Source organism: Electrona antarctica (genome assembly GCF_951216825.1).
Source record: "Electrona antarctica genome assembly, chromosome: 10".
Lineage (NCBI taxonomy): Eukaryota > Metazoa > Chordata > Actinopteri > Myctophiformes > Myctophidae > Electrona > Electrona antarctica.
The window spans coordinates 29,218,248-29,244,056 of NC_136791.1; the positions used below are offsets into that span (position 1 = coordinate 29,218,248).

A 25,809-nucleotide genomic window follows, 5' to 3' on the forward strand; every position below is an offset into this window, starting at 1 on the left:
GACCTCAAAACCTACTCTAGTGAGGTCTTTAACCAAGTATTGGAGAGTCTGGATTGGTCCGATGAGCTTAAAAGCACACTTGTCGAAGAAGCTTGGCTTGGCTTCAAAACCAAATTTACATCAGTACTGAACAACATGGCTCCTTTGAGAACCACCAGGGGCAAAACCCGCTCGGAACCATGGATGAATTCGGACATACTGGCTGCAATGAAAGCCAGAGACAAAAAATGCTCTGAAGTTCTAAAATGCAAGTCAAAGCTAGCCAAGCGCTTCGACAGTGTTCGCCAAGCTCGTTTGAACAACCTAAATACACAACGAATCAAACTACGAAACAGTGTAACTGCCATGACCAAATCAGCTAAAAGTAACTTCATTAATGATAAAGCTCAGGAAAACAAAAACAATCCTCATGAGCTCTGGAAGCTACTAAACAATCAACTAAGCTATGGTCAGAAACTTAAAACCAGATTTTCGAACATAAACATCAAATCTGACAACACTCTCATCACTGACAACCTTGATGTGGCCAACTACTTGAATATCTTCTTTACAAACATAGCAACAACTCTGGTTAACAAACTGCCCTCCCACTCTGGGCTCTTTGGTGTAGAGCACATTACAACCTTCTACAAAAACCTAGGTGTTTGTAAAGACGATTTTAAACTAGTTATGGTAACAACTGATGAGATAATTAAGAAACTGAGTGCCCTCCAACCCCACAAGGCCACAGGCCATGACAACATTCCCTCCAAATGTCTCAGAGACTCAGCCATCTCTATAGCTCCAATCATCACCCACATAGTAAACCTCTCCATCAAACAGGGACAGGTCCCCCAAGATTTCAAACTGGCCAAAGTAACCCCCTTGCACAAGAAAGGGAGTAAATTAGACCCCGGCAACTACCGCCCTATTTCTATTCTTAGTTCCATCTCGAAAGTGATGGAAAAAATAGTCTATGAACAGGTTGAAAAGTATCTTGCCACCAATAAATTATTGTACGAGTTCCAATCTGGCTTCAGAACATCCCACTCCACTGACACATGCCTTCTCTATTTGAGCGACCACATCAAACAAGAGGTGGACGCTGGCAAATACTGCGGCATGGTCATGCTGGACCTCCAAAAGGCTTTTGACACCGTGAACCACTCCATACTGGTTAACAAGCTAAAAGCAATTGGTTTCGATAGCACATCAGTGAGCTGGATGCAATCCTACCTGGAGGGGAGAGAACAGATGGTGGAAGTGAACGGAACACTGTCCCCCCCCCTCCCAGTGAGCTGTGGCGTTCCACAAGGAAGCATACTAGGGCCTCTACTGTTCCTAATATATGTAAACGACATGACTTCAGCCTGTGACTGCAACTTGTTCCTGTTCGCAGATGACTCAGCACTGCTGGTCTCGGACAGGGACAAACTGCAGGTTGAAAATGCCCTCAGCTCTGAACTCGGTAGAATCTGCACCTGGCTCGCTGATAACAAACTATCTTTACACCTGGGAAAAACTGAATCCATTCTCTTTGGCTCTATTAGTAATCTCAGCAAGGCAAATGGCTTCTTGGTTAGAGTGGGTGACAATGTTATCACACGTAAAGATGAAATTACCTACCTAGGTTCCATCCTGGAGGCTAATCTTTCCGGTGATAAAATGGCCACCAACGTAATCAAAAAAGTCAACCATAGAACAAGATTCCTCTACAGGATCTCCTCACTGGTCAACAAAAACACCTTGAAGACCTTAACAGGAGCCCTTGTACAGGGTTTCTTTGACTATGCATGCACCTCCTGGTACCACAGCACCTCAAAGGCCCTTAAAACCAGGCTCCAGACTTCCCAAAACAAACTGGTCAGGCTCCTACTTGATCTAGCCCCCCGAACCCACCTCACCCCTGCCCACTTCGACAGGCTGGAATGGCTTAGGGTCGACGACAGAGTACAGCAACTTGCAATGGGTCTGGTCCACAAGATTCGATACACCACCAAGATACCCATGTACCTGTCTAGATACTTCCTTAATGTTAACGAAGTCCACACCCACAACACCAGAGGGAGTGCAACGAACCATGTACAACCCAGATTCGGCACAAACAAGGGACTAAATTATTTTCGCTCCTATGCCACCAAAATGTGGAACGCCCTACCAACTGTCATTAAGACATGCGAATCCCTTGACTCCTTCAAAACCGCTCTCAAAGGGCACCTACGGATGGCTGCAATTCGAAACTGGCCCCCGTAAAATCTGAATCCCCCCCCCGCCCCCCCCCCCTTTTTTCCCCTCACTGTATATATTTCTTTTCCCTTTTTACCTCCTTTTTGATGAATTCCTGTTCTGTCTATAGAAGTGTCTATTTGTACGTCTCTAAATGTTTTGATGATTTGAACATGGTGGACCCTGTTGGAAACAAGTGTAATGCTTAATTGGGTCGTCCACTCACAGTTAACAGCCTTCGTATTGAGTTTGTGCTTGAAATGTACTGTAAATTCTGCAAACTGTTAATAAATTCTTCAATCAATCAATCAAAAACTCTGCAGAGAGTGTATTTGTACACTATCAGAGTTAAATTAACTTTGATTTTACAATATACATTAAGGGGTCCCAGAGATAGAAATGCCTATTGCACATCAAATGCATTGAAATTAAAATGGTTGAGAATCACTGCTAGCTTCCGTAAAAAAAAAAAATCTCTTATGGGGATCCCTGGCATATCTTTTCAAATGGTCCTTGACATGAAAAGGTTTGTGAACCAATGGCCTACACACAAAACAATTTGTCCCCAGTAGATGATTTTCAAGTTAAAGGACAACTTCACCACTTTTCAACCTATCTTCATATAATTGGCCATGTTCATGATACAATTGCCACCATTTTTTTCTAGGCTACTCAGAAACCAGTCTGTGGCCCTCATTTATCAACCGTGCGTACGCCAAAATATGGGTGTACGCCGAAATTACCGCAATTTTCGGCATTTACCATTTGCGCCAACGTTTGAAAATGATCTTGTGCCAAGACAAAAACCACGTCTGGTCGGGAGCTGTCGTACGCTTTGTCCTCACCTGTTTTTCTGTCGTAGAACAGCGGAGCAGCATTGTTTGACCAGCTGAGAGGCTGTCACAGGCATCGAAACATATGTATTCACTCCTAAAATGTTTATATAAAACTGTATAGGTATGTATATGGGCTAAATGTAAAAAATAAAATAAAAAGTAAAGGAATACATCAACGATGTGTCTTTGTGTCATAGGAAATTAGTAGGAGATTTCCAACTTTACAAGCAAGCAATTAAAATCGCGCATTTAAAAACAATGTTGCAAGTTAGATGCGTAAGCCATTTAAACAGTGTTTTGCATGATGAGCGCATACATGCGAGGATTTGGGCTGTCTGTGCTGAAATATTTCCATGACGGGACTTTGGAGAGTAGCCTATAGTGCAGTGCTGCAGCGCGGAGAGTCCCAACATGGGTAGCCTACTGTAGCCTAATCTACAGCAGGCCGATGTCTTTCTGGAGTTACAGTATGCGCAATCTCCTCCTCGCGTCGCTCGAATGCCAAATGTGCCGTGCCAGCGAAAGTGGGAACGCATCGGAGATAGTATAGGCTAAGCCAGCCTGCAGCCCACCACCACCACTGTCCAGTGTCACATGAGGCTACGGTTTTGGCTACAATATTCATATAATTGACAGTTGACAGCGAGGCAATTTAAATAGACTGTCGTCGAACGTGCATGGTCAATTGGTCACGGTGTCACGGACGGACCACCGTGATAGAGAGAGACAGACTACAGGACAGGAGATGCACCTTGCAAAACTGCAGCGTGTGTGCGTGCCTATTTGTTATATAATTCATGGTTCACAGGTTCAGGTTTTCGTTCACTAATATATCTTGTTGTATATTAAATGAATAAAGACTTTAATAATTTAATATACAACTAACAACACAGTGACAGTTGCTTGAAAATTGCGATATGTGCGTGCATGCGTGCGGGGGGGGCAGCAAGGGAAGCGAAGCGAGAGGAGAAACAGACAGGGTAGTCCTACAGCTTTATTTAATTCATGCAGGTTTATTTATTTAAGATACAACAAGTTGCGTGCGTCTGTGTGTGTGTATGGGAGGGGGCAGCAAGGCAACTTAGGTGACATTCACACCAGAAAGCTTTGCTGCGATTCAAACGAATCCTGCGCATTGTCAGAAAGTGCACTTCGTTTGGCAGGTATAACTTTTTTTCCCCTGTAACCATGGTTTCCAGGTCGTATTGCAGTTGTTCATGTCGCAAAAACGAGGGCGAGGCTTGATTTCATAGGGCGTGCCAGATAGATTTCAGCCGTCACATTTATAAACGTCCGAACGAAATTAAGGAAGAAACAGCTGTCTGCGATCACTTTGTAAATGCCGACCCGACGTGGGTGTACTACGAATCCTACACTCGAATTTGGGGCAGATTTTACACTCGATTGATAAATGAGGGCCTGTGTCTCATATAGGAGGGCTGCGGGGCAGTTCAGAAACCAGTCTGTGTCTCATATAGGAGGGCTGCGGGCAGTTCAGAAACCAGTCTGTGTCTCATATAGGAGGGCTGCGGGGCAGTTCAGAAACCAGTCTGTGTCTCATATAGGAGGGCTGCGGGCAGTTCAGAAACCAGTCTGTGACTCATAGGAGGGCTGTGGGCAGTTCAGAAACCCTTCCACTAGTGACATAAATGTTATAGTGTTCCAGTTCCAATTCTATCTTGTTTCATCACTTCCAATTTAACTTGTTTATTTATCCTGTAGTGTATGAGTTCTCTCTCCTAACTGGGTAAGATTGGTATCCCGGTCTGCAAAGACTAAAAAAAGAGAGCTGGAGAGACGAGGAGACCCCTGTTACCGAACAAATGTTGCACTATTTAACACTTATAGGCTATACCTTTAACCAAAAATATCGTATATCGCACACCCCCCTTTCAGGGAACCCATTTGGGGCCATCCCTATGTTCCATGCAGGGTTCTATATGTTCCCCAGCACTTACCTTATAGTTAGGGTTTAGGGTTAGGGCTAGGTTTCTTGTTGTAAGCAGGGAACAAAGAACCTTTTTTGTGAGGTGGGGAACATAGAACCTGGGGATGGGAGAACATAGGTACTTGTCTTGCGTAGCCAGACAACTAGGCTATTCCATAATCACCGAATGTGTGACCCGGAAGTAGGGGTGCACGATTATGAAATTATGACCGATATCCGATCTCCGATTATTTGCAGGGTCATATCTGCCGATACCGATTCTGACCGATTCCGATATTCCGATAATCTTTTTTCTACAAATTTTCCTATTGTCTGTTTTCACAACTGAATGACTACTGAATGAGATGAGTACACAAATTAAATGTAGATTTATTTTTTATTATTATTTATTTTTGTTGGCGAAAACCGATTATATAATCTGTATTCTTTTGAGACCGTTCCGATACCGATATGGCCGATTCCGATTATGCTACTGATTAATCGTGCATCCCACCCGGAAGCATTTGAAAATTGTGGGAGACAACAGTCTGGACGGAACCAAACGAACTGAACTCAGAGTGAAGTGTGACTACACCCCAGGGAATCAGTTACCCACACACATTATTCAGAGTGGACTATATCCACTGTCCACTGTCTCTCCTGAAATAGTTTATAGCTACATACAGAACAGAACAGGCATTATCCATTCCTATTGGGGTGAGGTATAAAGATTTTACATGATTGTAGAGAATGTAGGCAATGCCACATAGGTGAATTATCTTCATGTTCTATATTGCACAATAAACAAGAATGACTCGAGTCATAACTGCCAGGTGCAGCAAGCGCTGCTCATGCTTGGCCGTCTCCGTGGTGCATATTACCTGTAGCTCCAGATAGCTCATAACATTAGCTTCTGTTACCACTCGTCCCTGGTGTTATCCCCTTACACAACAGCAGCCAATACGGCTTTACGTTGCGGTGTTCACTTCAGAGTATGGGTTTTTATGCCTCCCATTGGCTTAAAGGCAGTCTAGAGGCAGCCAATCATTAAAAAGTGTCCAATAAGGTCGCCTTTATGGTCGCTAATAGAGAAGTAACAAATGTAGTCCAGGCGTTTTTTTCAAGCACCTGGCAAAAAGATTTGTTAAACATTATGAATCTATGGACTCAAAATACAAATTTACTCATTACTTTACATGTAATGGATAGACAGTACACAACACATGTATACTGTATTATGACAAAGTCTGTAATGGGTCTATTTCAGCGTCTCATGCCCATGCACACACATTACTCAGTCTTTCTGTCGTCTCCAAAATAAAATAATTTACAATAAAGATTTATTGTAAATTATCAGTACAGTGTACACTGTACAGTATGTCGTTGCTGTTGGACGGAAACCTGTTCTCCATAATTTGTGATTGTAGCACCAGCTACGATGGCTAGGCCGGTATCCGGAGAACTCGCCAGTTTACCAACTCGCCGCGATTTAGTGCATTTTAGTTTTACTTCACCTTCATTTAAATTGCATTGAATTTAGAGAGAGAGAGGATAGTTGTTTAGAGTTTACACTAGAGAAAGTAGGGATGCTAAAAGTTTAAACACCAAAGTACCGAAACAATGTAATTCATTAGTAAACAATTCCTGAAATGGTAGGCCTACTTATCATTGGTATTCACATACTCACCTTTTTATCATCATAACTGATTTTAACATAAATTAATTGCACAAAATAATTTGATCACTTTGGAAATGAACTATAACATCTGTGAGTTTGACATACTACACTGATAAAGACAGCATGTTAGCATAACGATGAAGACATTGATGAAGAATTTTCGCCGTGGCGACTTGGTAAACTGGCGCGTTCTCCGGTATTTGCTAGGCCATGCAGTGAGGATGCCCTCAAACCGCTTGCCTCACAGAGTGTTATATGGCCAACTACACCATATGGGCCACACTCAGCTGGAGGACAGAAGCGCTACAAAGACCAGCTGGAGACCACATTAAGGAAGTGCAAAATCAGACATGAGCCCCTGGAGGATGTTGCTGCAGACCGTTGACCTGTGATGGGTGAAAACGGTGGTGTTTGTAGGGGTGTTTTGAACCCCTGTTTTTGGCAAATAGATTTGGTGTAGACTGTAGATGGAGAAAAAAAGTACAGTTGTAACTCAGGTCCAGTCTGGAGGGTTTAACAAACGTCGTCTATTTGGACACTCACTGGTTTCATATACTGTAGGTGTCCTCAGAGAGTCTCATGTGTCCCCCTCCGTCCTGCATGAGGGAAAACACATGGACAAAGAAGGTATAGGCAAACAATGTGGGTGAGATTTTCACAATACACACACGCGCTTGAGCGCACACACACACACACACACACACACACACACACACACACACACACACACACACACACACACACACACACACACACACACACACACACACACACTGACGCTCGTGCACAGATGCAATGCCAGAAGTAGAACATCTAAAATACTCAATGGCGGAACAATTTAGTTGTGATATGTTATCTATTGAAATATACCACTTAAGCATAACTAGCAATAATACTGGCAATGTGTTAAAGGTGCACTTACAGTAGTAGTACTAGTGTGTAATAATACATTTAAAAGTAAGAAAACCCACACCCACCGCATCCCAAAAAAACAATTCACCCACTTTACAATTGTATATTATTACTGTAAGTTACAGTTACAACATGAGCTTAATGTCTGCAGTTTGTTGTATTCGATGTAGGAAGGCCAGAGCACTTAAGTCTGAGAGAGGTTGCCATGAGGCTCACAGCAGCCATCATTGTCTTCGTGCAATGCAGTGAAAAGTAATTAAATATGCCACTTATGCTTCGCTGATTCATTTCCTTTGCGAGTTTTGAAGCTCAACTGAATGCCCCTTTCTCTGCAGAAGGCTTGTATTGTATCCACTATGGCCTCATTACTGGGACACAAGGGCTTGGTGTGGGGTGGGGGAAGGGTGGTGGAGGGAGCGGGGGGTCGAAGCACCCCATGAAGACATTGTACTTAACAAAACTGAACACCTCAAATATGTCATTGCCCTCCCTGGTCCTCAATTAGTCGGGTGTTTATGTGCCACGACTGTCTTGTACAAAGCACCGACTTCATACAGAGGGATTTATTTTTAGAGGAAAATCTGGCATCGTGGAAAGCAGGAAGCTCTCTGAGAATCTAATGATCAGTGCAGCAGTCAAGCACAGACATTAGTCACAAGGCCACATCAGTTAACAACGCTTCTATTTCCCCCCACCCCCCCCCCCCCCCCCCCCCAAGCAATGTCTCTGCAATGTTTTCGGTGTCTGCAAAATGGTAGACCTCCCCGTTTTGCCGTACTGTCTGCAACAGTAGCATGCCCTCTCTGAGTTGGACAGTGTCCCGCCGGAGATCCACTTTGACATACCCTCAGGCCTCTTCAGCAGGCGGAACTGTCTTCAGAGGAACGCCAATAACACTGACAGGGAGAATTAGGCGAGAGATGTGGGTTCCCTTGCCCTGCATAAGGGCTTATCTTGGGCTAAGCTGAGGGACTAATAGCAAAGCCAGCCTCACTCCAGCCGGTCTGAGGGCACAGGGAGCCATCTGTCCACTCGCTGCCCAATAACCGACAACAAAGGGGACAAACATATACATAACCTCCAAACTGAACGGGCATTCATTGAGAAGATACCACGAGCAGAAGAAGAGCACCCAGCATAATCAAATAGAAGGTCAGTACTTTAGTTTATACTACTCATTGTTGTCGCATTACAGGCCTTTCAGTCACACACAGGCTCTTAACTGCTAAGATTTCTTCTTGCAACAATATACTGCAGGCTGGAATACAGTGGAATAGGATTGAGTTTGAGATACTGTAGACATTTACAATTCTGAACTATTTTAAGGTAAAGTATCCAAAAGTAAACCAATCGGTTTATTACACTCTAGGCTAAAGACTATACTGTAATTTGATTTGAGACAGATTATTTGCCCCATTTGTCTGGTTAACAGTCACATCCTTTTATCTTTAAGACCTATAGACCTATTCCTTTTGGGTGGAATGCAATGGCCTGGTGAAAAAAACGTTAGGCCCCATGTGTAGCTTGATGTGTGTGAGCTCAGAAATAAAACTTAAAGCAGCAATCGGTAACTTTGTCCTATACTGTCCACTGACATTTCATGCAGTACCTCTTGTCAATCAGTAGTGGTCCTATACCCGACCACAAGATATAATAATGTCTCAATAGAACAGGGGAACCACCTCCAATCACTGCATTAGTTATGTTGAACTAACATACTCCATCGTACAGATTGGTCATAACATGTTATTCACAAAAAGAAAAGTTATGGATTACAGAACAACTTTATTGTGCAGGTAGCAATTGCTAAATTGCTATGATAGAATACTATATGTGATATAAAATAAGGTATACATTATAGCCTAACATTGCATTTATGGAAAAATCATACCGGCTACTACAGTATCTTAAATCCTTTGTTTGCGATTCAGTGGCATTATTGAGGGTGTAATGTAATCCCACGCTGTTATCTTCAAATGATTCAGCATTTGTTTAATTGTTTGTTTTGTAAAGTGATTAAATATATTGGAACAAAAAGCCCTAACATTAACAAAAATACACTTTCCATATAACCCCCCAAAAACGAAAACTAAAAACCGGTAAAAAAAAACCCCACATGCATCAGATTTTGATTTAACAATAATGCCCTATTGCCTGCTGCACATTTCGGATAGTCAGTGCGTTGGGAGTTGCGTTACATTGTTTTAATGTCATGTTTTCTTTGTGGTTTTGTTCTAAAGTCTTCCGTGAGCGCTGACATGTTAGAGGTGACAGAAATGGGTCAAAAGGGTGTTAGCGTTAGCTAAATAAATCCTGGCCTATAGGATTAGACAGTGATGTTGCCGTTTGTTCGATGCACACTGTAACTATACAATTACACACAGAAATAAGAAAAATAACACAGCATTATTGTGTAGATAAATCTGTTCACCTCTGTCTGGTGATGTTCACATGGTACTGACTGTACAAGGAGATGGTTTTTCAGTAAGCCAGCTCTTGTTTCTAGAAATCCAGGTCTTATTTTCCCATTTACAGTATTTTAAGAATTGTTAAAATGCCATGCACAATGTGCTCACGAAAGCAATTTATTTAAGGGATACCTGCATTGCACAGATAATGATTCTCATTGTATTAATATCTGATTTAGTGCCTTAATCACATGCCCATGCTTGTGCCAACCCATTTTAACCTCTTTTCTTAGGTGTGGAATGGCGGCAGAGAACTCATTATTGACTGATTTGTGTGAGTATCTAAGGAGATTCATCAATACAATGCACAGTAAAATCCCCAGTGTTAGTTTAACTCTACAAATAATTATATTCCTATGGGTCCATTTTTGTTTTATACAGAAGCCTGACCCTTCTATATTACTGTACATCTCCATATGGTTTCAGGAAGTTTGTTTGTAGCATTGCAATATTTGGCTGGTTCCAAGGGGTCTTAATGCATAGATAAATCTTTGCACGGTATAACACATTACCTGTGACCCGTATGAAAAAATAACAAAAAATCTTTTAAAATTTGTATGCCTTGTACATTTTTGGTATCACTTCCATCGAGGTAATAAATAACAAAAGATGAAAACACTGCAAACTCCTGATTGGCCAGACAGAATCAACAGTTGTTTTTTGTACAGATGAAGTAGATATTGTTTCCAGTCAAGCTATGATGCTGCTATGCTGCTATGACAGCGAGCAACATATAGAGGGGGTCCATTCTGAAGTGGAAAATCAAGAAAGGCGAGTCGAATTGAGCCGAGCCAGTGTCAAAGTTGTGGAAAAGCAACTTATTTGTGGAACCAGTTACTGATCATCCACTTTTAACCACTTAAACATCATTGGATGGGGTCCCACAGGGTTTTGTACTTGGCCTCCTTCTTTTTTCCCTCTAGTCTATACCAATTAAATGTCTTTACGAAAAATAGACAATCTACAAACTCACAAAGCGTCGCAGATGCGGTGTGTTGTGAACTTGTAGAGCTCCTATTGTTGCAGAATGTTTGCCTATTATGGCATGCCCAGAAAAGGGACGCTTAGGGTTCATGTAGTTAAGAATGAATGCCAAGTTCACTTCCTGGAATCCCGGGGATGTCAGGCAGGACCACTGTCCTCTTTAAATGCAATGCTACGGTGGCTGCAACTCCATGTTGCCTGCATAGAGACATTCCTTCATGGCTCGATCTGCAAACATGATGCATTAGACATGTGAACAGTGGGACATTGTATCCTCTCAGTGTGAGATTATATGAACCTCCTTGGGGGAGACGGTCACACAGATGTCACTTGATCTTCAGCCCCCGTAGAAAACAAAATGGCTCCTGTTTTGTGACTCATCTAATCAACAGCAGTCACACGAGTTGTATTTAGCTAAAAACCAACGGCACAGCTCCTCCTCACACAGGATAGAGACTAAGGCTTATCTTGGCCACGGTCACAGACATGATCACGGATAGTAGAATGCTAGCTAGTATTAGCATACAGTGTGTCAGAGCCTTACTGTGAATGAATAAGTAAATGGATTTATTTTGAATACATTCATGTTGACTCAAGCAACTGCATAAGTTTCTACCACATGTCTAGAGTTGGTCAAAGTGAAAGACAAGGGAACATGATGCTGGTTTAATGCTTGAAATCTTGAAATGAGTCATTAGTTCCCTCAATAATGTGTTAAAATATCCAAAGGAATACTTTTTGTTTTCTTTAATGAATGACTTTAATTTAAATTAAAGTCATTAAAGAAGACATTTAATACACTGATATATTCTTCATTTTAGAGGTGAAAGTTTACCACACAGCCCGAAATATCCTAACATTTTCTTTCACATCCATTACTGTCTTTTTCACAGAGTTTATTTTTGAAGCTTGGAATACACTGACCATGTCTGACAAGGAAGAAATGGCTTCAGATGGGGGTCTGAACGTCATGTTGACACTGAGGCTGCTGATGCATGGGAAGGTAAGCAGTCTTAGGTCAAACAGCAATTTCAATAACTTTAAGGGGTGCTTTAACCTGCTTGGCTGTCAGACAGACAGTTGAGTTTTGTCTCAGACAATAACATGACAGTGTTGAACAATTTATGACAAGTGTTGGACAATTTAAACACTCACTTTGAAAGCCCTCTGACAGTGAATTTACTCTGTTTTCTTTGGCTGGTTTCTGAACTGCCCTGGGGGAAAAAAAACTATATTTGGGTCTTTGGTGTAAAGTAAGTAGCCTTAAGAAGTGAACCAGGAGGGAGGAGGTGGGGGGGATAGCGTGTACCTCCACATGCGTTACGCCCCCCTAGTGAGACCTTTCACTGTCGGGTGTAAAGAAGATGTTGGCTTGTAGGGTATCGGAGGAGACCCGAGGCTTTCTTCACCCTCCCAATGACTGATTGTGGGGGTTAGCAGAGATGGAGTACTTGTAGAGAGGCTGGGGAATTGGGAATTGGCTATACTAAATTGGGACTTGAAGGGGAGAAAATGTTTTTCTTTTGTCTTGAAGAGGCATGTTTTGCCTTTGTTTTCTTTTCATCCATTTCATTCATACAGTAGGCTACGTTTGTTTACCTCAGTCACTGATACTAAAATCTGATATTTTATTTTTATTTTTTCTATGAACCTGTGACTTGACACCCATACTGTTATAAAACGGAAATAAAAAGATTTTGAAAAGAAAGAATAAGTGAACCAACAGTTCCCAAGCCTTGTGGCACATAGGTCAGTGCCAAGCAGGGAGGCATTGCATTGCTCTTTGCCCACCTGAGACCTCCCAGTCTCAGGGCAGACACTAACACAAGGCCACAGAGCTGGTCTCTGATGTGCTAAGTAACACAAACTTTCTTGTTGTGGGTTCATTGGCTAGGTCAGAAAACATGGCGATTCAATTATTCAACAAGACACGATTTGACCTCCTCCTACTATATGTCAGGAGGGGACTCGTTAAAAGAATCCCTCCTCGGTATCTCCAGTTTCTCCACCCATTCGAGGGGCAGATGAGAACTGCACAGAAGCTACGTGGAGTATTGTTTTAGATCAGGGTCATGACCAGTGGATGAGAACTAGAGGGAAACAGTTTCAGAATGGGGCATGCAAGCAGGGGACCAGCAGCCAGTTTCACAATGGGGCATTTGCCAGAAACAGCCTGTCCAGAAAAAAGCTTGTTAAAAAGTTTTGGGGACCTCAGAGACCTATATTAACTTGAAAATGAGTATAATATGTGACCTTAAAGAAATATATATATTTAACTTGTTTTCCCAAATTGTTGTTATACTATATTTTTGGATAATTTATCGTTTATTATTTTAATAATACAATGTATATAGCAATATAACCAATCTTTCTCATCTCCTTGATAACAGGAAGTGGGCAGCATAATTGGGAAGGTATGTATCTTAATTATACAATCTATCTATCCACGATCTATATGGATCTACATCTACATTTGTTGTTACACTATGTTTGTAAAATATCTCATATACTTTATTTTGCATGATTCTGCGTGATTCCAGAAGGGGGAAACAGTTAAGAAAATGAGAGAGGAGGTGAGTTGGGCACTAACAACTATTTATTGAAGAAAGAGTACAGGGAGCACTCAGGCAATTGAAGCCTTTTTTTTATTGCAGACTAGACTAGACTATTTCGTTATTTCAACTTAATCATCAAAGTCTCTGATGAAGATATAATATTGAAACCTTAGTCTGCATCTGAAATAAAAAGGCTTCAACTGCCCGTGTGCTTCTTTTTGTCCTGCCTGTTAGTTAGATGAGGCGCTCAGGCGTATAGCACAACCTGAACAAAGTATGGATTTCCACATGTCATCAAATATTTGCCCATATAGAGTTCCACGCGCGTGACATTATTAAACCCTGTCTTGTTTTTATTGAAAATCACATGTCTTCACACACAGTAGCCTATAGTCACCTGAATGCTTTATGAACTCAAGTCATTGCTTTGGCATGTGAGTCACAGCAAATGAAAGCGATATTCCTCGTTGTGACAGGTTAAATGTGTATTTACAGAGTGGTGCACGTATCAACATATCAGAAGGTTCCTCCCCTGAGAGGATAGTTACCATTACTGGACCTACCGAAGGACTCTTCAGAGCTTTCGCTATGATCGCAGAAAAGTTTGAGGAGGTACGTTGACAAAATAAATGGAAAGTCAAAAGTTCTGCATCTTTAATAAATTAAATGGCATAGGTTGACCCGAGGGTCAAAACACATTTAGACATTTATAGTGGATGTGACTTTTGCCAATTTTGCAACAGTATAAATAAAGACTCAGGGTAAATAAATCTGAAATTTCTCCAGGCCTGAAAATAAAGCATATTTGTCTTAACTCTCCCCCAGGATATTACTGCAGCAATGATAAACAGCAACGTGACAAGCAAGCCACCTGTGACACTTCGCCTGGTGTTCCCGGGGAGCCAGTGTGGCTCACTGATTGGCAAAGGAGGCTCCAAGATCAAAGAGATTAGAGAGGTAGGAGACATATTATTCATTCGTTTTTTTATTCCCCTGACCCAAGCAGAGACATTTATTGCGGCCGCAGTTCGCATTTACTATGAAATCGTGCATTTCCCGTCAGTCCGTCAGTCAGTCAGTCAGTCAGTCAGTCAGTGAGTCAGTGAGTCAGTCAGTCAGTGAGTCAGTCAGTCAGTCAGTCAGTCAGTCACCGCCAGGCATGATTATGGTCATGCCTCGTGACATCACGTGACATCAATATTAAGCCCATATATGGAGATCCCTGATGTCATCAATATTGGTCAGCAACTCTACATCTGACCTCAAACCTCAAACCCTTAGATCTCCATATATGGAGCTGACCTGCTCTGACATTCCATATGTTGACTTCCCCATACATCCTTCCTCTTCGATGTCTCCCTTTTGACTAATACCTGTCTCTCAAGAGTTAAAGCTCTATAAGGGTCCATTTGGTTACCAACTCTCAATCAATCAATCAATCAATCAATCAATCAATCAATCTTTATTTATATAGCACATTTCAGACAACGAGTGCAGTTCAAAGTGCTTCACAGAAAGAGCAAAAATATAACAAGAAAGAGCAAAAACACAACAAAAACACAACAAGAGAGCATCAAGAGAGCAAAGGAGCGACTAAAACAGGAAAAGGACATGCAATGATCTGGGTAAAAATCTAGGTAAAACTCTCTCCATCATTTAGTTGGGGACAACCTGGAATTCCCTAAAGGACCACTGGTTGAAAACCACTGCCCTACTTCATGCAGTCTTGTGTTCTTTTCTTGGAGTGCTATCTTTGTCAGCAGCACCCTTATATTTATACTCTAAGGCAGCACCCTTAGAGTATATATTATTATATTTATACTCTAAGGCAGCACCCTTAGAGTATATATATTATATTTATACTCTAAGGCAGCACCCTTAGAGTATATATTATTATATTTATACTCTAAGGCAGCACCCTTAGAGTATATTATTATATTTATACTCTAAGGCAGGACCCTTAGAGTATATATTATTATTATATTTATACTCTAAGGCAGCACCCTTAGAGTATATATTATTATTATATTTATACTCTAAGGCAGCACCCTTAGAGTATATATTATTATATTTATACTCTAAGGCAGCACCCAGACAACGAGTGCAGTTCAAAGTGCTTCACAGAAAGAGCAAAAATATAACAAGAAAGAGCAAAAACACAACAAAAACACAACAAGAGAGCATCAAGAGAGCAAAGGAGCGACTAAAACAGGAAAAGGACATGCAATGATCTGGGTAAAAATCTAGGTAAAACTCTCTCCATCATTTAGTTGGGGACAACCTGGAATTCCCTAAAGGACCACTGGTTGAAAACCACTGCCCTACTTCATGCAGTCTTGTGTTCTTTTCTTGGAGTGCTATCTTTGTCAGCAGCACCCTTATATTTATACTCTAAGGCAGCACCCTTAGAGTATATATTATTATATTTATACTCTAAGGCAGCACCCTTAGAGTATATATATTATATTTATACTCTAAGGCAGCACCCTTAGAGTATATATTATTATATTTATACTCTAAGGCAGCACCCTTAGAGTATATTATTATATTTATACTCTAAGGCAGGACCCTTAGAGTATATATTATTATTATATTTATACTCTAAGGCAGCACCCTTAGAGTATATATTATTATTATATTTATACTCTAAGGCAGCACCCTTAGAGTATATATTATTATATTTATACTCTAAGGCAGCACCCTGCTTCATAGGAGACAGTACTTTATTGTGCATTTGGGGCGAGGAGCGCACGTACGCTTTTTACGTCTGCATGCATACTTTCATATAATACGCTACTTTCGGTACTTGTGTATGCTTGTGTCAAATGTCTCCAGGGGGTACAACCAACACCCACCGTAACTACGGTTGTCCCGATCCGATCCGATCACGTGATCGGAAATCGGGGCCGATCAGTAACGTACGTCGGATTGGGAACAGTCGGCAACGGAGAAAAAGAAATACACAGACAAAACATGTGAAATTTCTCTCCCCCTCCGTTTTGTCCGCTCCCTATACGGATCTTTTGTAATCTAATGGCCGAGTATGTATGGGCCTCACACACATGCCTTGCTCAAAAGCACTTGATGTTTAGAGAGGGGTGAGTGTTGGTTATTGACCCCCATCCAGATTTTTCCTGCTTGTTCAGAACTGCAGAAGTGCACTTGTGTAACCTTTAGGCCACCCCTGCCACTGTCTTTTTCGGCATGCCTATAGCCTTTCCAGCAGGGGTTAAATGATAATTGTCCCTTTTCCCCAATACTTCTTTTCTTCTTGTGCCATGGAAATATGAAGACCACAGGTGCCCAGGTGCAGGTGGCGGGAGACATGCTGCCTGACTCCACAGAGAGAGCTGTGACTATCTCTGGCACTCCGCAGGCCATCACTCAGTGTGTGAGACACATCTGCTCTGTCATGCTGGAGGTAAGTACTTGTGAGAGAGGAAAAGATTTTCATTTTGAAGAGCTTTGTGTAGAGCTATCATATCTGTCACTTTGATGAAGATGCAGCAGTATATGAGTCACTTTCACTCTTAGCTGCAGGCTTATGGCCCGGGGCCGGACTGTGTCCTTCAAAAAGCTGGCGTTTCTGTCAAATAGAAAAACAGCCACATTTTCAGGTTGACAACCATGCATTTTTTGAGACTTTTATGTAGGTTTTGAATGGGTCTCATGGGCCCATACGACCATTAAGTTTGTCAAACAATAACAGACCTTGTAAACACTTGGCTCAAGGAAGGGCATTAAAATTGCTGCTGGAGTTGCAAGATTTCCCTCTGACAGGCACACTACACACACACACACTACTTCCTTCCTCCTGCTACTGTAACCTGTGGTCTGTGTGATTTTATCATTAGTCACCTCCAAAGGGAGCCACCATTCCATATCGGCCCAAGGCCATGCCTGGAGGAAACCACGGCGTATTAGCACAACAGCACGTGGCACCAGTAAGTACCTTCTCTTTGTTACGTGATGATCAGTGATAGAATCCCAGGCCTGATGCACTATCGTACAGCGGTATTAAACATTAAGCATTATAGTCATGTTGTATAGTGCACATGTGGCAGTCACGTGGATGCAAATATGAATGACTTGCATCAGTGTTGTTTTAGTCGACTAAAACTAAAGACGAAAAATGTTCGTCGACTACCTTTTTTCACTGACTAAAATGAATCTATGATGACTAAAACTAAGACTAAATATACTGACAATTTCGTCAACAAATAAAAACTAGACTAAAATGTTAGGGATTGACTAGTGGACAAGAGATCCAGTCGCGCTGCGACGCGTCGCGCTGCGACGCGTTGAGATTGTAGATCTGCTATTTTCAGCATGCAACCAAAGTCTAAAATCTGCCATTACAACGACATCAAGGCCTGTCAAAACACATTTTAGTCGACTAAATCAACTGTAGATTTAGTCGACTAAAATCGTATGACATTTAGTCGACTAAAACTGGATTAACACTAGAACATTCCAGGTGACTAAAATGTGACAAAAAACTAAGCGAAAACTATTCAAGAGACTATGACTAAAACTAAAATAAGAAATTTGCTGCCAAACACAACACAACACACAACACAACACTGACTTGCATGGTGTAACTAATGACTTTATGACAATATCTAGGTGAAAGACCCATTTGACAAGATCACAAATTAAAGTCAAACATGTAACCATATATGACCACTAGAGGGACACATCTGTGTAATTATATGGTAATGAATGCTCTGCTGTTAATAACCTAATAGCTGATGTAGACAAGCTCAAAATGCTGCACGAATTGTGAGATTGTAGATATGCTATTTTTTTTCTTTTTTTTACAGACCAATTCGTCATATGTGAGTGATTTTTCCTCCTTTTTTCTTCATTGTGAAACTATTTTTTGCTATAGAACAAAAAATATGAGGTGATTCACATTTTTGTTATTTTATGGACGTTTTTTATGGACTACCCATGCAGTCTTCTCTGTTTGGTACAATTATCCGATATGTACCCTATCATGCATTTTATACTATTGGATTTCTGTACTCAGTCAAAGAGTAGCGAAATAGAATAATTGGATGACCTTTACACTTGCGCACTGAGCAATGCAAACTAATAAGAGAGTGCGCTCCTGGTGCGCATTTCCGAACGCACCCTTAATTACAATTCAATGTTTAGAGATAAGAGCCATGTGGACAGCTAACCACGTAATACTTATAATATGCACACTCCCAGTAGGTCAAGAAAAAGGCCATTTTAAATCTGCGTCATGGCACTTTCACAGACCACTTTGCAAAAATGCCACAAATCACAAGTTGTCTGATCTACAGTACCCCACATTTTAATTAAACATTGAGGGGCCTCCATAATGTAAAGCAAAAAGCAATTTCACTTCCACCCACAGGGTGTACCAAAAATGCTACAAATATCACTGTTTGTTGCAGAAACCAAATTACTAGGTACCAAATTAGGTACAAACCAGACAGTGGCCTTGTGGTTAGAGTGTCTGCCCTGAAACTGGAAGGTCGGGGTTCGATCCCCGGCCGGGTCATACCAAAGACTGTAAAAATGGGACCCGCATTGCCTCCCTGCTTGGCACTCAGCATCAAAGGGTTGGATTGGGGGGTCAAATCAACTAATCAAATGAATCCCGAGCGCGGCATGGCTGCAGCTCACCGCTCCTTGGCTGTGGCTCACTGCTCCAACAGATGGGTCAAATGCAGAGAACAAATTTCACTGCGGTAACGTGTGACAAATCATACGACTTTGACTTTGAAATGGTCTTGTGAGTCATGTGACAATGACAAGCCACAAAATTGTGGCCGGAGCCTATATTTCTTACAAATAAAAAAACATATTATCATGAACGTGACATCCAATCATTCTCAAATTGCAGTCGCATGTTGAGGGTCCTATACGGCTTCACTTCTGCCCACAGGGGACAACCACAATCACGAAAATGTTCCTTGTGACTTCTGCACCCCATGAATGACACAGCCCTGGGTATATTAGGCAACATGGTAAACATAATTTGACAGTAGTATGATGATGACATAATAACCATATCTCTTCTCGTATTTATTCTAGGCCTTTGCGATTCCAGGCCAATATGCCTTTCCGCATCAAGATGTAAGTCTGTTTGTTTTATCACCTACCCCATGTGACCTTAACGTTACTCATCATGCCCACTCCTTCCAAGCAAGCCACCACTAAGCCCCGTCTACCCCCACCCGGCGAAAATGAAATTCTAACAACCTTGATCTACACTATCAACATTACTAACCCACCCTAACAAACATTAGGAGTGTGATTTGTTTACAGTGAATGTGGGAAAAAACGACTAGAAGTACACAAGTTTGTCTGTCCCTTGATCGATTATCCCTATAGTTACAGTTACAAGTAGGGTTGTTAGGTTAACTGCTGTGACAAGTCAGGAGCTCCATCAGAAAACGCAGTTTCTTTCCATTCCAATCCACACTGTGATCGTTGATGTATTTGTTAAACTTCAGCTCTTGTATTCTATTCTAATAGATGTTAGCTCCACACTGAAATAATCCAGTCTGATTGGTTAGTTCTAACTTCCTTCCTACCCTGCAGTTGACCAAGCTTCACCAGTTGGCCTCTATGCAGCATATCCCCTTCCCTTCCCTTGGGCAGAACAACCCCACCTTCCCTGGTACGTACCCACCATGACGGCTCCCTGGGGGGGAAGTCCATCTGTCCCTCTTCTCTTTTGTCCTCTTTTGTTTCAATCAAACCATCAAAAAACACCCCTTCTTTTTTTTGCTTCGCGTTGCGGACAAGTCTCATTCCATCATCTCTCAGGTTACGTTGTCTATTGGTATTCTATCGGATACTTTTTTAGAGATTCAGTTCAGATAATTATTTATTTCCACTTGCATATACGATGGAAAAAATATATACGATGGAATTTTTAGTCGTTTTATAAGTCAGTGTCCTAGTCGGTAATTAATTATTTATCTATGTAAATGGTGTGCTTTTCTTTAATACATTCCTCCAAAGCACTTTATAATGTGATTCGCCTGTTCACACACACCGCAGATGTACCATTCAAGGCACCAAACTGCTTGCTCAACAGTGTTGTTTTTGACAGCAAATTTAGATTTTTTATTTTAGTCATAGTCTTTTGAATAGCTTTCATTTAGTTTTAGTCACATTTACACTTGCTGAAATTAGCCGATCTAGCTATTTTCAGCATGTAACCAATTGAAAAATGTATCTTTGAAATTGTCAGTATATTTACTAGTCTTAGTTTTAGTCATCATAGCTTAGTTTTTATTGAGTAAAGGACACTTCTACGCAAAGCCAGACATAATTTACAGTTTCTAAATATTTTCAGATTTGGAATTCTATTTCTAAATTTGCCCAGTATATCCCTCTTTCCAAAATCATCTCTTTCAACCCCATCCTTGATACCCCTCTGCATCATCTCTCCTCTAAATCTAACATCTTCATGGCCAAACCAACCGTTCCTGACCGTCCTAGCCTATCCCATATACTCATGTACGTCACCGCCACTAACTGAGCTGGAAAACATTACACAGTGGGTAGGAATAGTGTGGTAACATCATTAAATCTATATGGAAAATATGCAGTTTTTTATTAAGATAAACACTGTTATAATTAACTGTGGTAATGTGAGAAGGTTTCTACTATATGTATTATGTTTGTACTTATGTTTACCCTTTTACAAATGTTTCCAAATAAATGTTACCATTCCTTCTATTTTGTACTGTAGGTATGGAAGCATCTGTCCCCACAACTTCACAAGAGCTCGCAATACCTAACGATGTAAGTGATGTAATTGTGCTACACTAAAATGTATTTCGACGATAAATTACCATAAATTATATGAAGAACATTATACAGAAGAACACTATACATTCTAATAAGTTATACGATAACAATGCATTAAAAGCAGTTCTGCTGAAACCCAGTATTCTGGCTTATCATATCAGACAACCGTATAGTGATAAGGGCTTAGTATGCGACATATACTGTACATCCTGGAATACTACAGTAGCTGTTTCAGAATCATGATAAACGATCATGCTAACGTTGTACCTATTCTTGGTATTTCGAGAAGAAGGGGGGGAAAAAACATTGTACAATACTCCATTGTTGCTTCCCTGCCGGTCTGACTCTAGCAGGTTTGTAAGGTTTTGGTAGGGAAACAGCAGCGACAGACAGTATGACTTTAGTTTAAATTGTTGGTCTTGTTTTCCCCTCAGTTTATTGGCTGCATAATAGGAAGACAAGGCAGCAAGATCAATGAGATCCGCCAGGTCTCTGGAGCTCACATAAAAATCGCCAGCGCCACTGATGGCTCAGCCATGCGCCAAGTCACGATCACTGGCTCGCCGGCCAGCATCAGCGTGGCCCAGTACCTCATCAACGCCAGGTAAGACATTCCAGAGGTTATAGACATGGTCCCCAGCAGCTAGGGCTTCAGTTCACAGTCACACTGCTGAATGTCAGATAAGACCAAACCAAAGAAAAAAACACTGAATATATTCTGCAAGGCAGGGTAGGATTTGTTTTGCTTGAGGTATACGGTCGGATTCGTTCCGGTTCACTGCACTCCATTCTTAGCATGAAAATCCTTTATTTTATTATTTTGTTTAACACGTTAACATTCCTTCTTTGATTCTTATGTTGTTTCCTCTTTCTCTCACCTCCCCTCTCCTTTTGTCTCACCCATTTCTTCCCTGTCTCTTTTTAATTTGCCCCCAACCTTTTAACGCCTTCACTGGACCCCCCACCACTACCTCATCTCACCCTGTTCCCCCCTCCCTCCCTCTCCCCATGTCTGCGATCATGCGACCCTCGGGTTTGTCTCGCCTGCAGCTTAGAGATGGCTAAATACACCATGCAGGCTGCTTCCGCCGCCAGCCCTGGTGCAGTCGACCTCAACATGGGCTTCCCTCACTCCGCTCCCACTGTCTCTCCTACCTCTATGGCGGTCCTGGCCGCCGCCCAAGCCCAAGTCCCCACCGCCATTAACGTCCACTCTCCCTCCGCCATGCCGACCATGCAAACCTCGCACTACGCCGTCCCACTTTCCAGCCTGCTTGGCATGAAATCTTTCCCTTACCTGGCCGTCCACCCTGCAGCGGCCGCCGGTCTAGCACAAGGTCTATCCCCTTACGTGAAAAAGTCTGATCGGCAGAAGTTTGCTCCTTATTGATATGCACTATAGTATAATGTCATCAGTCATCAGTGTCAATAACACTGAGAGTAAACAAATGGACCCATAGGGGTCCCTCTGATATACTCTCAGATTTACAAATGGATAAAATGATCTCTGAAGATTTGATTGTTCAGGCTGGTCCATTGCAGTTGTGGTTCTGGTATCACTCATCAATGTCATAATGTGAATATGCCCAAGCAATAATTCATATTTCAAACATATACCAGCTACCGCACAGTAAAATCCTAAGCATTAATTTAACTGACAGTATATAAAAATGGAACCTGCAAGGGTCGACGTACGGATCTATTTTTACTTTCTTAGAATGTAAAAATGGATTTTGCTGTGCAGGTCCTATCGCTCCACTAACTTAGCAAAGCAGCACATACTTTACATTAATCAGGGAAAAATGTCACAATCAGACTTTTAGGTTAATTAACATATTGATGGAGGATGATATGAAAAATATCCCTCATCAATTATTGATGAACTGTAACTGGGAGCAGAGCTTCATGTTACCTCAGTCTCACCTCACAGACATGCATAGCACTTTTGTATGCATATTCATGGTCACTTGGACAGGCTTACATGTATTGGGTTTTTAAATATGATATGTGATATTATTCTAATGGGTTATGGTTCTGTGAAAGAGTAGCCTATATGCTCATTAATATATCTTTTCCATTGGCAAAAACAGCAAAAAAGAAAGAAAGGAAAAAGAAAAACCTAGTTTTGTATCTGTGTAAATAGTTTATATTCCTTTTTTTTGTTTAAACAAGGCATTTGACATTTCACATGCTGTTGACAGAGTTGTTTAGTCATGTAGAAATAATTGTGACGTTTTTTATTTAATAGGGATTATTGCGCTTCTTCCTCTGTTCTTCTGTCAAATCTCATCCTTTTCCTTCAATAGGGTCTCATCAATGGTAACAGGCTTGGGTGTACTGTAGTAGCGAGCGTTGCACAGTTGCCGTTCTGACGGGATTATCCAAAAGCCCACATTGGATTCTTGTGGATTTGACTCAACACTATAATCCTATAAAGCGGGACTGGCGCCTATAACTAACTCATGTTATGTGTGTCACTTTCTTCATGCTAGCTTTTTTTTTTTGCAGGGGGAGGGGGTGTGGGGTGGGGTTCTGGAACCTAAATGAGTGAATGAGTGAAATCTTCAGACCTTTGTTCTGCTCACCAGTGTCTGCCATTGATGGCTGCTGAGCAATTATTGTAACAAATGTATGTTTTATTCATGTGTTTTTTTTCAGCATGCGTTTACCCCCCCCATTGTCAAATACAGAATAAATAGAACTTTTTATACAAATCGGGTGTTATTTTTCTCTGAAATGTGTTGACGTGGGAACATGTATTTAATTTACACAGACTGCACTGACTTCCAAACACAAAATACTATTATACTTATTGGATTTGTGCATTATTTGTGCACTGTATATGCACGATAATACCATACAGTTACACATTAATGTGGGGACTCGGGACACACATTTCCACACTGCAGTTTCTTCTATAATAGTTCATAGGTAATGAGTCTAGGCTATCTTGGTCAAAATAACCTTGCTCTAGAAACAAATTTCTATTTTTAACCATAGTTCCGCATGCAGGAAGATCCTGTAGGCCTATTTGTTGAAACACAAAGAGTTGTTTCTATGACTTTTACATTTTACCCACAGCTGTCTATAGTGAATAGCTGAATAGTGTCGTGTATGCCTTCATCTTATGCTTTGCCATAATAATGGTAATTTATGGCGTCCATGGGTGTGGCTTTTTGGGATATGATGTATGACATGATTTGAAGAATATATATCCATCCATAATATAAAATGAACATAACAATATCAATTTAAAGAATTGTTCCATACTTGCGTGGTCCACTGACAGAAACATAGGTTTTTCAGAAAATTGTCATGATTTAGAAGACATTTTGTAGAATCAGTTCCTACGTCTAAATGTGTTAACAAAACACCAACCGTGTCAGAACAACCAGGCTACTCCCCTGCTGTGGATTGTCACAAATAAAACTGTTGTATTAATTTGCAGTATCTATTATACATTTGAAAAGTTGTACCCAAGTGCCCAGGACAAGGGACCCAAAGTCAACAGCTACGTCAATACTGCAACGCCGTCCTACACACTACACTCACACGGCAGTGACGTCACACACTTACCATCCGCGTCGTTCGGCCGCTATCTCCTCATGTCGCACCGAACGCCGAGCCTCAACACCACCTGCGGAACAATGGTCATTGCACTGCCAACAAAGTCGCCTCCCTTCCACACTCACGCCGGCAATGCATTTCTTTACTACAAACACTATCGCCCCAAGCACCCACACCCCCGCACGCACACACTCACACACGGACACGGAACACTGTCGCCAGGTCTATGGAAACAAGCCCAGAAAAAATGCCATTCCACACACTACAACTCACTTACAACTCGCGGACCTGGCAACACTGCATCCTGCAACCATTGGCTCTACCATTGCTAATTTGTTGCCACATCTAAGAAAACAAGCCTGCAAACCCTGACTTCCTACAGGCTACTTACACACACTACCACTCGCTTACAATACGCGGACCTGGCAACACTAACATGCCCTCTTCCATTGGCTCTAAACCCCACCACGTGACCCACGAGTTTCCATGTTACATTGCGGAGTTCCGAAAAACCAACCGTAAGTTACACACTACACACACACACATTAGAAGAAGAACAAGACGAACACTACACACACACACGCGCGCGCGCGCGCATACGCTGCAACACAAAACAGCTGCGTACAACGCAGTGTCACTGCAGACACATGGGTTCACAGTACACTGTGTGGACTTCTGTATCGCAACGCGGGGGGACTTTAACTGACAAGTGAGAGTGTGTGTGTGTGTGTGTGTGTGTGTGTACGTGTGCATGCGTGCGCGCAGTACACATATTTACCCAGTGTGTGCGTGTGTCTACGATGTGTAGCCATCCGTTACATGTGACGGCTACAACACTGGGTTTAAAAACACAGCTGAAATGGCACACACACACACA

The 25,809-nt window shown here is 41.6% G+C and overlaps 1 protein-coding gene across 2 annotated transcripts; it reads left to right on the forward strand.

The window, feature by feature from the left end:
* Positions 1 to 8,443: 8,443 nt before the first annotated feature.
* LOC306931408 (poly(rC)-binding protein 3) lies at positions 8,444 to 23,863 on the forward strand. Of its 2 annotated transcripts, XM_079512806.1 has the most exons (14): positions 8,444 to 8,710; positions 10,260 to 10,300; positions 11,904 to 12,013; positions 13,401 to 13,424; positions 13,551 to 13,583; positions 14,061 to 14,177; positions 14,391 to 14,522; positions 16,858 to 16,986; positions 17,420 to 17,509; positions 19,635 to 19,676; positions 20,145 to 20,223; positions 21,307 to 21,359; positions 21,800 to 21,969; positions 22,416 to 23,863. In XM_079512806.1, exons 3-14 carry the CDS (start codon positions 11,936 to 11,938, stop codon positions 22,753 to 22,755), a joined length of 1,287 nt encoding a protein of 428 aa, XP_079368932.1. In that variant the 5' UTR covers positions 8,444 to 8,710; positions 10,260 to 10,300; positions 11,904 to 11,935; the 3' UTR covers positions 22,756 to 23,863. The 2 variants fall into 2 exon arrangements, with proteins under 2 accessions (XP_079368932.1, XP_079368933.1); XM_079512807.1 differs by lacking the exons at positions 20,145 to 20,223; positions 22,416 to 23,863 and having other exon boundaries at positions 21,800 to 21,915.
* Positions 23,864 to 25,809: the final 1,946 nt, after the last annotated feature.